Source organism: Ursus americanus, chromosome 11, assembly GCF_024610735.1.
Source record: "Ursus americanus isolate L20-20 chromosome 11, mUrsAme1.1.p, whole genome shotgun sequence".
Lineage (NCBI taxonomy): Eukaryota > Metazoa > Chordata > Mammalia > Carnivora > Ursidae > Ursus > Ursus americanus.
The window spans coordinates 32,083,401-32,097,702 of record NC_142137.1 but is presented as its reverse complement, the minus strand read 5'-3'; the positions used below and the strand labels follow the sequence as shown (position 1 = coordinate 32,097,702).

The 14,302-nt window shown below is 42.7% G+C and overlaps 1 protein-coding gene across 2 annotated transcripts in view; it reads right to left on the bottom strand.

Moving 5' to 3' along the window:
* NT5DC1 (5'-nucleotidase domain containing 1) overlaps window positions 1-14,302 on the bottom strand; it is a 137,760-nt gene that overhangs the window by 18,803 nt on the left and 104,655 nt on the right. For both annotated transcript variants that reach the window (XM_045798510.2, XM_045798511.2), the window contains exons 7-10: window positions 10,477-10,651; window positions 8,650-8,747; window positions 1,333-1,451; window positions 84-236 (exon numbers count right to left, since the gene is read on the bottom strand). In XM_045798510.2, the coding sequence (XP_045654466.2) occupies window positions 84-236; window positions 1,333-1,451; window positions 8,650-8,747; window positions 10,477-10,651 (545 nt within the window). The remainder of the gene's footprint in view (window positions 1-83; window positions 237-1,332; window positions 1,452-8,649; window positions 8,748-10,476; window positions 10,652-14,302) is intronic.

Sequence of the window (14,302 nt, the reverse complement as noted above, 5' to 3'; positions counted from 1 at the left end):
CTCTTGGCACAAACGAGCACTTTTTAAGATATGTCAAACATAAAGGTTTTTCTTTCCAGGAAAGAGCTGAAGGAAACCCTTACCTCATATTTTCCTTTTTTCTCAAGAGGCTCTGATTCTTCAGGCTTCCCGTCTCTGTCCCCTCTGAGCTCTTCCAGGATGAGGACTGTCTCCCAATTACTATAATGACGGGCTGGGAAAATGTCTGAATGCATGCTGTCACCAAAGTAAACAACCTGTAAGTCAGACAGCAAATTCTGTTTGAGGCATGAGAACTGTGTGAAAGAAAGGGGTGTTCATTTGCTGAAGCAGAAAAAAATTCCTCAACACCTATCAGAGTAGGACAAAAGTTACGTAAACATCATAAACTTCCTTGAATAGCATCACAGATGACTGTCAACTTGCCCCCTTTGGTTTGTGGGGCACCAGATTTGTTGTAAGAAGTGACACAATGCATTTGCAGGCAGAAGAAAGGCAGAGGCTAACTGATTTTATTGAGTTTTCTGAAGAAGTCTGAGTCTATATGTTTACAGTTAAGCCTGCCCTTAGAATTGAGTAACTGGTGGAGAGTTAGAGAGATGACTTTCACAATGGGTTAGATTTCGCAGGAGTACACATCACAACCGCTTTTCCGAGAGTTTCTGGGACCTACCCAGACCGGCTGAGACAGAATCTCTGACAGGGTTGGGCAAGCAGACTCCGGGAGGCTCCCCAGGTATTCTGAGGCAAAGCCCCACAGATCTAATCCATACCCCTCAATTTACACGAGGAAACGATGTTGAGGGAGTATGAACTAGAACGTCCAAGTCAGAATGCTCTATTAAACCCTGCAAGAGTTCCCAGGGGGCTGTGGCAATGTGGGAGCCAACGAGCAGGTGTCAGTTACCCATTTTTGAGAAGAAAGTGTCCTGCTGTAAAAAATGCACCAATGTCCAACATCAACAATGTGGCCAGGATATCAAAAGCGAGTATGTCTTTAGGCTAGTCTGTGGTGTACTTTCAGTTAAGGTTTGTTTTACATATAAAATTTGTGTGATGAACTGTTATCAGGATATTATTCCTCAGGTACCCCACACACTAATCTAGTGTATCCCCTAGAACTGTGGCTCCCTGCTTGGAATCTTTGCTCTTCTCTGTTACAGATAAAGGTCCAGTCTCAATCGCAGAGAAAAGGCTTATTTAAGCAGAAGAGGTCAAAGACTGGCAGACAGGCAGAGGCAGATGATTTCCCCATAGAGAACTAAGCTGAATGCATTTAGAATTATGGCTTTACTTTGTAATGGTTCATGTCTGCAAGTGGGCATCAAGAACCCCACCTCAACCAGAAAATACCTTGGGTTCATTCCTGCCAGTCATCTTCTTCAGAAGTTCATACAGATGGACGGCGTTCCCTTGAGAGTACCAGCCAGGCTTATTGAGAGATGGCAGTGCCTCCTGCTCCTCGTCCTTTTCTGAAAACAGAGCTGGACAGTCATATACTGTGTAACCAAGGGACAGCGCCCACTGGGCAGACCACACCACGCACGGCTGCACGACATGCACAAGAAGGAACCACGTGGGGACGGGAGCTCGCATGCAGTGAGCACCCATGTCATCCCAAGTCCTGCATGGAGATCTCCATCTACAGATCTATCATTTTTCATATATATAGGATTTTTCAAATGATTTTTTTAGAGCAGTTTTAGGTTCGCAGCAAAACTGAGGGGTACAGAGATTTCCACTACACCCCCTCCCTGGCTCTGCAAGTGCTAACCTCCCCCGTTACCGGTGACAGTGATGTGTCAATGTAGGTTCGTCAACTGAAACAAATGTTCTACTCTGTGGGGAGGATGCTGATAATGGGGGAGGTATATATTAGTTCATCCTCACAACAATTTCCTTAATTGAGGAAAAGAAAGCTCAGGGAAGTTATTTTGCCCAAGATCTCAAAGCTGGTAAGTGATTTATTATTAACCAAACTCTGTAGTTTACATTAGGACTTCAAAATGGGGCCAGAAGACAAGCGGGTCAGACAGACCCATAAACCATCTCTAAATCTGGATTCCTCGACCTGGATATGGCTCGTGGATACAACTATAAACAAGATACAACTACAGGAAAAGAGAATTTTTTATCTGGCGTCCTCGACAATGCCCAAATGCAGTGCTGTTTACGCTCTTCCATTATAATTAAGACTAGATCAGCAACGGATAAAAAAAAAAAGGTGGACTTTAGAATGCATTTTGAACTTCATTTTATAAAGTTTATTGTTTTTACGATCTCCCTCAGATTGATGAAACAGCACTATATTATGAAAGATGCAAACCAGTATTATTTTCATACAAGTCAATTATGTCACAGCTTTTAACACATTCTTAAGGACTGGGTGGAATGCATTCATTTAAGAAATCTAATGAAAATACATATTCAGAAAATTTTTTTTTAAAGATTTTATTTATTTATTTGACAGAGAGACAGCCAGCGAGAGAGGGAACACAAGCAGGGGGAGTGGGAGAGGAAGAAGCAGGCTCCCAGCGGAGGAGCCTGATGTGGGGCTCGATCCCAGAACGCCAGGATCATGCCCTGAGCCAAAGGCAGAAGCTCAACGACTGCGCTACCCAGGCACCCCGTGAGACATTTTTTAAATGTTTATCTTTTTAAGTAAGCTCCAGGCCAAATTGGGACTTGAACTCATGGCCCTGAGATCAAGACTCACCTGCTCTACCCCCTGAACCAGCCAGATGCCCCCAATAAGACATTTTTTATGTAAAATGTCTACTAAAATGCTCGTCTGTGTTGGGAGCCATAAAAAGAAAATTACATATTAAGAGAAATAAATACCAGTGAGTTGGAGCAAATTTAATAGAATAGAAAGGAACACCCTTATCCACTTTGGTTTTGAGGGTTTACTATTCATTTGATATTCATAATTCTTTAATAACTAATAGCAGTTAATTCTTTCAAAGTCTTTTCCTTTAGTTTAAATACCCCCCCTTTTTTTTGTTTGTTTGTTTTCAAAGATTTCATGTATTTGTCAGAGAGAGAGCACGCACAGGAGAGAGCACAAGCAGGGGGAGTGGCAGGCAGAGGGAGAAGCAGGCTCCCCGCCCAGCAATATGCTTAACTACCTGGCTCGGTTCCATACCTAATATGCTGGGACGTTTCTTTCTTTTCAGAATAACAATCTTCAATTAACTGCACTAAGACATTCTCTCTTTGGGTTACTAAAATCTGTCATTGGTGATCTGACCAGGAACATCTGCCTCACCAGAAAATCTGTTTAGAATGCAGAATCTAAGGTTATACCCAGACCTACTGAATCAGAATCTCCATTCTAACAAGATCCCTCGGCGGTGTGAGTGCGCACTCAAGTCTGAGAAACACTGATGTGGAGAGGACAGCAGGAACAAAAACCTGATGGAAGAATAGAAGACATTCATCCCGGCAAGGAGAGACTACTGGGTATCCGTAGGGAGCAGACAGAGTGAAGACGAAAAGGTAACTTAGCAACCGGATTTGGAATTCGCCTCAGGAGGCTACGGGGAGATTCTGTGTGTATGTGACTGGCTGTACAGTATGCCTAACGGTAATAAGTGAGTTACATACAATATGTTTAAAGGAAATGACAAATGCCTTGTATCTGAGGGCAGCGGGAAAGAGATACAGGGAAGGAGAGGTACAAGTGAGTGCAGGGGAGGAGTTAAGAGATTCCTAGGGAAGAGAGTGATGGGAAGGGAGCAGAGAGCAGAGATGAGGCGTTTCACAGGCGGTGATGCATGCACACTGCATGTGAGAGGGGGAAGGGACCGGAGGTCTGTCGCTGGGGCCAATTCAGTGGATAGTCAAGTAACGAAGATTAAAGGCTGTAAAGCGCCCAGCATGTTTGGTTGTATTGCTTCTAGATGGAAGGAGAATATGCAGTTTGATTTCAGAATACTGAGTAGAGCTAGCTGTGTGCAGGAGGAAATAGGGTATTAGGCTCTAGAAAAGAGGTCTCAGGGAAAGATGGGGGAGTCAGTGTGTTGGTGATAGTTCAGGCCAAGAAACCAATGACGGCGATTTGGGTCACGATTCCTAAATTGGGGGTAGGGGGAGGGGCAGCTGGCCGCACGGGGGACACAGCAGTGAAAAAGATATGGTCGCTCTCCTCAATGAATCTACAATCTTGCAAGACGGACCCCCCCCCCCCCCCGCCCTTAGCCCTGGCGACGAGATGAATCACCCAGTGATGGGGAGGGATGCTGCGCATTTTGCCTAGAAGAGGGTCCCCGCCCCCCAAACAATCCTTAAGCAGGTTTGGTAAGGATCATCCTGGCAGGAGGCACTCGGCTCCCGCCAACTCGGGCACGGGTGCAACTCTCCCCTTTGGTCTCCATGACAACGGCTGACGTCAGGCCTGTGCGACAGTTGCAAGGACACCCTGCCCCTGAGGACTGGTTAGCCCAGAGCCTTCCATCCCAGAAGGTCCTTTGCCTTACTTTTACTTCTGCCTTTAATCCATTTGGAGCGCTGGTCTGACTGACAGGACCCTGGAGGCTGTAAGAGCCGACTGACATGACTTGCGTGGTACAGTAACATTAACTGCCACACGGAGGACGGTTTGAGGGCCACAGGCTGACGGAGGCCGGGCGATCAGTTAAGTGCCGTCACACCCAGTGGTGATGGGAGTGTACCAGTTCACACACGATGGTAAGGGCAGGGGCAGGAATGTGGAAGTGACCGGCCCGAGAAAACTGAAGGACAGGTTAGATGTGCAGGAGAGAGGAACAGAAGATGATGGATCTTTCTAGCTTGGGCAAGATCCACTGGACGAGTTATAATGGAATTACGGAGTGCGGGAGGGGAGCATGCCACGACGGGAGGGGAAATTAATGAGTGCATCCATGCACTCCACTGCTGCGGGGTGAGGAGAATCCGTAAGTCCGGCAGAAGTGACGCCCAGAGACAAGGAATTGGGAATCATTAGTACAGAGGTGATAGTTGAAACCATCACAGTGGTCGAGGGCCGAAGAAAGGAGGGTTAATACGGAATGCTGGAGAACGTTAGCCTTTAAAGAGAAACACGATACAATGGATGTGAGTTCCAAACTGACGAAAAACTAATGGAGATAGTTTTTAATATATGAAATGTTACAGTTTGACACTAATACTGAGGAAAAATCTGTTAGAGAAATACGTGTGAAGTTTGGAAAATATGCTGTGTAATCATAAAGGTCACTGGCCTGCAGTATTCAGACAGGACTGAATCAGACTTTCCTCTGGTTACTCTTCAAAGGAATAAATTGTTTGTTTTAAACATAATGGAAGACTTTTCTTTTTATGGAAATCAGTGAATTCAACAACGATGATCAACAATTCCTTCACTATTGTTAACAATTCTTAGAAAACTACATACTGATTTAGAAGCTAAATTTGTGTTAATGCTGTTTACTCATAGCTGTTATTTAACTACGCAGTTTCATTTGTATGAAAATATTTTGATAACTTACTTCGTATTGATTTTGAGCACAATAAATATTTTACTGCAATAAAACATTTTAGTAGAGAGAGAGAAAGGTGAAGGGAAACCAGCAATGGAAACAGAGCAATTAGAGGTAGGCGAAGAATCAGAATTGGCCCCCAAATGAACACTACAACAGAACACCACGAATGAGAGGCTCCTTCATGTTAGTATGATCCTCTTATTAATAACAGCTCTGGCAATCTTATCGCCCTCAAAATGGGAATAAAGTATTTTGTGTTAACTCTAAAAACTGCAGGATTCATTGTATCTTCCACTGAAATATTTTATTTTATTTTATTTTTATTTTTCTTAAAGATTTTATTTGTTTATTCGACAGAGATAGAAACAGCCAGCGAGAGAGGGAACACAAGCAGGGGGAGCGGGAGAGGAAGAAGCAGGCTCATAGCGGAGGAGCCTGATGTGGGGCTCGATCCCAGAACGCCGGGATCACGCCCTGAGCCGAAGGCAGACGCTTAACGACTGAGCCACCCAGGCGCCCCCCACTGAGATATTTTAAATCAGAGACCCAGAAAATTTGAGCTGGAAAGAACTTTAGAGATCTTCTAGTCTAATCACTTCTGGATGCGAAAAACACGGAGGCACACTTTTCAACGTATCTACACGAAAGCATGAAATCCCACTTATTCGGAGCAGAGAGCAGAGATGAGGCGGTTTCAACAGGACGTGACGCACACCACACGGCATGTGAGAGGGGAAGGGACCGGGGGTCTGTCGCTGAGGGCAAGTAATGACCATAAAGAATACAAGGTGGCCGGCATGTTTGCAGTGTTTTCATTGAAGAGTTCATTGGAGGCAGTGGAACCAGTGAGTGTAGACAAACTCTTCTAGAATTTTAGCTGTGAAGGTAGTCAGCGAGGTTTTAGCTGGAAGACAATGTAGGATCAGGGCATACTTTATGTTTTTTTAAACTGAAGATATGAGAACATGCATATATATATCCATGAGAACGGTCTTGACAGTTTTCAACTGTGGCAGTTTTGCTCCTCCGGGCAAATTCGGCAATGTCTGGAGACATTTTTGGATGTCACAACTTGGGATGTGGGATGCTACTAGCATCTGGTGATGAGAGGCTAGGGGTGCCGCTTAGCAGTCTACAACACGCAGAACGGCACCCCAGCTACCACTAACAGAGAACTCTCTGACCCCAAATCTCAAAAGTGCTAAAGTGAGGAAACCCTGGTCTAGCAGAAAGGGAGACAGTGATGATATTTTTTATATATTGTTTTAATGTCTCCTATAAATCCTTGATGTTAGGAAATAACCCGTTATTGGGGATTCAAATAATACTCTTTGTGTTAAACAAAAAAACTATTTCCCCCCTCATAAGTTTATATTTAAATACGTAACTACTCAACAAATGTTTGTTTTTATTTTTATCTGCGGGATTTTCATATTTTCTTCCAAGAAAATCTATACCTGTTCTATATCTATAGTCGTCCTTAAACTGTTTCACAAAGATTTTTTTTTTTTTAAAGATTTTATTTATTTATTCGACAGAGATAGAGACAGCCAGCGAGAGAGGGAACACAAGCAGGGGGAGTGGGAGAGGAAGAAGCAGGCTCATAGCAGAGAAGCCTGATGTGGGGCTCGATCCCAGAATGCCGGGATCACTCCCCGAGCCGAAGGCAGACGCTTAACCGCTGTGCCACCCAGGCGCCCCTCCACAAAGATTTTTTTAAAAGATTTTATTTTCAAGTAATCTCTATACCCAATGTGTGGCTTGAACTCACAACCCTGAGATTGAGAGTCACATGCTCTATGGATGGAGCCAGCCAGGTGCCCCATGTTCCACTGAGATTTTTATTAAAATTTCACAAACACACATACACACACACACACACACACACACACACACCAGTAATGGAAAACAATGCACTTTAAAAATATGCCAATTTTTTTAACATATGGAGACCACAAATGCATGAACTTACGCTAACAAGTTACTGCATTTTTCGCACTACAGCTGTTTAATTGAAAAGTATCAAGAGATAGAAGGATGAACTGTTAAAAAACTGTCCTGTGGAAGTACCTACCTACAATCTGGTTTCTATCTCCACCATTCTCTCTGCATTTGATCTCATACAAGCCCATGCTTGTATCCTATGCGCTGATGACTCTCCCAAATTTATACCCTGAGCCTAAAGCTGTTCCCTTGGCCTCCATGCTCCTTTATACAATTTCCTAATTGTTAGTCCCAGCTGAATAACTTATAGGCATTTCAAGATTAATATGTTAAAAAATGACTTCTTAATAGCTATAACCCCCACCCCACAAAAACTTTTCCTCTGTATTTTTCCTCGTGGCTCTAGATGGTACCACCATCCACCCATTTGCTCCATTCAGAAAAAAGAAAAATCAACAAGTCATTTTTGATTATTCTTTTTATCCTCTGCTTCTGAAAGCATCACCAAGTCCTGTTTTCCGTCTCCACGATGCATCTTGAATATGTCTACTGCTCTCCATCTCTACTGCTACCTCCTCAGACCAAACCACCACAGGCTCTCACTTGGGACACTCAGTGCCCATCTTCCCACATTCAGTCCGTTCCCCACCGCACAGCCAAAGAGCTCTCCGTGTTACTCTTACACCTCAACTGAATAGCTTCGCATAGCTTGTGGAATAAAACTCAAAACCATTTCCAGAGTGTATGAGGCTGCCTGCCTCCCCAACTTCCTCTCCCCTCTCCCCATGAATCACTGGGCTCTTCTCTGTCATTGGAACTTGCTGAAACTACTCCCACACTGGGCCTGTGCATGTTTGTCCTGCTGACAGTGACACTCTTCCACTGCCCTTCTCATTACCTGTCCCTCAGGTCCTGCCTGGTAAGTCACCCTTCCTGACCTTTTTGGATAGGCCTTCCCTGGTCAACCGATCTTAGGTGTCCTCCTGGTTTACCTCATCAGGAAGTCGCTTCTTTCATGACAGCTAACGTGGCCTGTGGCCTGTAATCATCCCCATGCATTTACTGACTTGCTTTATGTGTTTCTGTATTCCTACCAGGGGAAAGAAGACTTGGTACCACTTTTATACCCCTTGTTGTACTTAACATAGTACTTTGCACATGGTTGTCAGCCAACAGGTATTTATTAAGTAATTGAATGAACAGATCTTAAATAAGAGAAGGAAGAAACAAAATGGCAACTTACCAAGTGTCCAGAAAGGTCTCTGACTTGGTAAATGAGAGAAGAAACCAGGCTTCAATGCATTTGTAATCACAATGTCAAAAAGATCTGTAAAATCATTCCTAAAAAGCAACAATATTTGTCTGGATTTTAATGAATTAGGAAAAGTCCATATAAAACAGAACTTAATCTTTACCTATCTGACCACAGAATCATTTCTTAACTTTTGATTAACTTTTACATGCTTTCTATATATTTTATATGTGGAAATAGATGGTGATTGAGCACTACTCTTCCTGACAACACTTTGAAGTAAGTATAAACATAGGGGGGAGAAATGAACATTAACTCATTAACTGGGTGCTAAGCTGGCCTTCTCATGATGGTAATAGTTATAGTGAATGAATTCAATAGCTTTTAACAACAAAAATATTCACGAACTAGGTCTTCAAATGTGGGGCCTAAACTTTGGATTTATTAGCATGAAGTTATTAATAATTTCATATGTTACATGGATCCTACAGAAAGCTACCATTATATCAAGTCAGGTGACATCTTTTAGAGTGTTCAAATAGGAAGAAGATATCTTATTTTGAAAATCAGTGTGATGTTACAATGTGGTAATTTTTGGATAACAACAATAATTGTTTTTTAGTCTGTATTTAATACTACATTAGGGATCATTTAGGATGTCACAGGAAAGACAGGACTCCCTACAGCATGGGGGGAGGTAATATTTACGAATCTAAACTGAAGAGAAATAAAGGTAGGAAGAAAAAGTTAGGTTACCTATGCTAGTGAAAAAGAAAGTCGGAGTGCTTATTCTGAAGCACGGTCCCACTATGAGGACAGCAAATAGAGTCTCACGGTCTAAGAGGCACCGTGCAAGGCATCCAGGACTCCTGCCTTAATTCACTGCAAGGATCCCAGGCCTATGCACTATTAGAAAGCAGAGAATCTGGTAGATCGTAAATATGCCGCAGACCAATCTAAACCCACATGTGCTGAGGAACACGGACATGAGGGGGCTAGAGAAGTCAGCCAGAGGTCACTGTCGAGGGTGAAATTTGCTTCATACTCAGCAATTCGGTATCTGCTGAAATCTGAGGAAACACTGGGGGAGATCTAACAGCCCATTTTATAATCAGGCTCCGACCATGGATATTCTCGGGTATTGCTCACAAGAATGACATAAATAGACACTTACTGAAACTTACCAACTACTCGAGCACTTTACCTGTGCTACCGTATTTAAACTCCCTGCTCACAACTATGAGGTATGACTGTCCCATTTTTAAGAGAATGAAATCGAGGATGAGAGTGGTTAAAGAACATACCTCAGGGCTCAGAGGAAGTTGCAAGGTCGGGCTTAAACCCATGTCTGTCTGAAGTCTGCGCATTTATACTGCCTCGAATTTCATGGTGTCAGTCTCATCCCTGGCTGTGCTGAATGGTGAAGTACACAGCTCCACACCGAAAGGGCCAGAGAGGCCGTCCTCCAGGCAGGTGTCAGGGAGTGTAATCTACAACTCAATGTCCCTCAGTGATCATCCAAAGCTGAGAAACTGAATTCATGGGGCACTGATTGAAGGACATGCTGGCCAGCAACCTTGCAGAACCTCTAAGTCCAGACCATCGGCGGGCTACGAGCACACTGGCCCCAGTAATACTTCTTTGCTAAACTATGCTTTGGGGGTGTTGCCGTCAGCAGATGTTGAGAAACAACCACTGGTCACTCAGCGTTCTGTAATATAAGGATATGGTTCCGGGCGAGCACTTTTAAAGCAGCACTGGCCTCGTGCGTCATCAGTATTTCCTAAGACCACGAAAATGGAACGACTCATCACTTACCCGAGAATATATTCACAGAGAAGTCGACAGTAATCACTGTGAGAACTTGTAATTAACAAAAGAATTTTCCCAGCATTCTTTAGCTGTTGAAGCCACTTTTTCACAGATTCAGGGCAAGTGTGTAAATATCTGCCTGGATCTCTTTTTATTTCTGGAAAATATATTCCACAGTTTTCTGAAAAATAAAAATGTCGAGATTTTTTCTTTGAATTTTTTTGACTCAGTGATTTCTCAAAGAAGTTCATCTCTCTCAAAGCTATAGATAAAATTAAATGGATAAAAACTTGGATCAGGGGCGCCTGGGTAGCGCAGTCATTAAGCGTCTGCCTTCAGCTCAGGGCCTGATCCCGGCGTTCTGGGATCGAGTCCCACATCGGGCTCCTCCGCTGGGAGCCTGCTTCTTCCTCTCCCACTCCCCCTGCTTGTGTTCCCTCTCTCGCTGGCTGTCTCTCTGTCACATAAATAAATAAAATCTTTAAAAAAAAAACAAACTTGGATCAGACATAGCAATGATGCCATTATTAACTGCTTAAGAATACTTCCTGTTCTTAAGAATATGATGACTGAAAATGCCAGCTGACAATGTCTGCTGGTTATCTGATAGGAACGGATACACTGTTAAAGCAGATAACATAATAAACACAATATGATCAGTTTTAAATCAGAGAAAACCTCCTTGCATTATTGAAATGTCAATGAATAAATATTCTTTCAATCATTCAACACGTATTTGCTGAATACAAATGACGAATAAATATTCAGATAATGCACCAGAAATGTGTTGGCATGAAGCAACAGAGAGGGGAGTTGGATTCCTCAGTCACAGAAGTGTTCCAGACGGAGCACAGACCAGAAGGCCCATCTATTACGGCCTTTTGAGAGGTGCTGGGATGTCAAACGGAAAAACCAGGTAGAAAAGGCCAGAAGGTACTGCCGTGGACAGCAAAAAAGCTGAAGGGCTTCTCATCCCTGAGGTGGGCCTGCTGGCTCTGCCCTTCTGGGTCTTTGGAGACTCCAAGGAGTCAGTCTGAGCTCTGAGGCAGATGGTGCCAATATCTCCAAAGTTCTGGTCAGACGCACCCACGCTGCCTGACAGGGTGCCTTGAAAGTTGTGTGTACTTAGCAGACAATTGCAGATTTGACTGAAATGCTACTAGATTCATAAAGTACTTTAGAGATACTGTCTCTGGGGGCTAGCACTCATAAGCAGATGAAGAGAACCCAAGTTCCTACTTTCTTTAACTGCTAAGAAAAGGACACAAGCATAAACAAAACCACAGGAGAAAGAGCTTGTAATGAGCGCTGAGCTCTGCCACAGATATGAGCTATGCCTGTAATGCTGGACAATCTCACGCGCTTCACATAACACATGTGAGAGTAACACCTCAAGAAAGCGGGAGACAGAAGAGTCTCTAAGCAAAAAGGCAAAACGCAACAAAACCAGGAATGGTAGCGAACCCCACTGTCTGCTTGCCCCGATCCACCCCCCTTCTTCTCTGCTGGAGATACTGATTTTCTTTGAGGTTTCATCCTCCTCCGAGGGCCCGAGTGCTCAGGGAGGGCATGGGTCTCCGTCAGCCTAACCTGCCCCGGGAATTCCCGCCCCCTGCAGTGGATTGCTTAGGAAGTGCTAGAGACCCAGGCCGGCCAATGGGACCTGACAGCTCTGCTGGGGGTCTCTGGAGTCATGCACACGCCGCAGAGAAGAAATCCACATAGCGGAGTATTCAGCCCCTCCTCCACGCTGGACTTCGCTTACACATCCTCCCTAGAGCCGCAGCCGCTATCCCCAACACAAAGCACAAGCCTGACAGACCCAGGATTGCCAGGGGGAAACCTGAAAGGAACCCGGGTCCCCCGATGATATCATTAGATCTCTAATTAGGACAGTGAATTAACTAGCCACTGCTGAAGACACCGCCCCAACTGTGGACTTCTGGTCACATAACTCAATTTAACACCTTAAATATCAAGGATATCTATTATTTGCAGCCTACAGCATCTGTATTCAGAACAGGGTGTACTGCAAGTATTAATCACAACCAGATCAAAAAATAACAAAAGAAAAAAACCATGTTACAATGTAAGAATAATATTCATACATCGGGAGACCTAGAACAAAAACAGAGTCCATGCTCTTCTTGTATTTTGCCCTACAGAAACACTGAATACATTCCTAGGATCTCTTAATATCATACAACTATGTAGCGACCCTTAAAAAAAATCTGTTTTTCAAAGAGAAGGTACTAGTAAGAAAGGGCTAATTTAAGAAAGAGAAAATAATAAAATCAAATAGTCATTTATCAAACTATTCTATTCTTAGCTATCAAAGTAAATGGCAGAGGTTGTGTCTCTCTCAGAATTTATTATACCTAAGGGAGTCATATGTGAGATTCTTTCACCCAGAAAAAGATTTGCAGCAACAGAAATATTATGGGATGGATAACAAAAGATTTGTGGTATATAACGCTGAAAACATTTACATACTTAAAGTGCCTGTATTAAGAACCAACAGCTGAGAAAAAGGCTGTTTTCCATAGCTATGTGTTTAGTGCCACCTAGTGATCAAAATATAAATTACTGCTACGAAACGATTCCATTTCCAAATGAGTACAAAAATAGAGCACATGCATTTAAATACTGTTTTTGAAATTTCTTGCCTACATTAGTTTTACTAGTTTTCTTTAATAAGCTTAATTCAAAAGAGTGTAAACATAATACTTTAGTAGGAGAATTACTCCCTGAGGCAATAATATGGGTGCCTTCATTTTGTTCACAAGCCCGATTAGAATGAACAAACTAAAATAGCCAAGTCCTGTACAAACAGATACCCAATGGCAGACTACGGGTTGCTCTTATTATAAACGATCACCAACTCTTGTTGGGGAATATATTTTCATTCTCTTGTAACCTCAAATCATTAAAGAAATGGATATAATCACACAAGTACACACTCATCTTTTTTAAAATTTATTTTTATTGAGATGCAACTGACACACAGCACTGTGTAAGTTTAAGATGTACGATGTGCTGCTTTGCTATATTTATATATTGCAATATGATTACCACCCTAGTGTTAGCTAATACCTCTATCATGGCATGTAAGTTTCTTTTTTTGTGGTGAGAACAATTAAGATTGAGTTAGCAATTTTGAAGTTTATAGTATTCTTGTCTATAATACACACTCATATTTTTATTGAAATAAATCAAGCTACTAAACCAAAGGAGTTAGGCTGAACATACTACACTGGATTATAACTGTCCATCAAATTATCTCCCTGCAGTGCCTGTAAACTCCTAAAGGTAGGGAGCCTGTCTTTCTGCTTGGCATGGAGCAGTCATTCAATGAATGACTACTTAAATCAGTGTGGGGGCAGACACAGGAATATTTATGTTTACTTAAAGTCAAAGTAACAATATGCATTGTAACATATAACCTGTGACAACAAACTATATTATCCATGCCCTGTCAAAGTCATCCTATCGAGAGTACCTTTCGTTTTTTTCCTACCCTTATTGAAAAAAATAATCCTGTTTAATTATATTCTTATACTGATAGGTTAACATTGACTGGACAAGACAGGGAGTTTAGACCTATGATAGAAAGAAAGGGGCGGTCTTGTTCGTTGTCAACTCACAAAGGAGCTTGTGTTGTCACTTAACTTCAAAGGAATTCTATTTCACGGCCACTTCGTGTAACTCATTTTCCTGGCCTTTCCACCCCTCTTATATCCTTAGATGCTGATATTTTCTATATCCAGATGGGATTAAAAGTACATTTTTTAAAAAGCTAGTACTAAAGAACAGAAGTTTACCTCTCTTATAT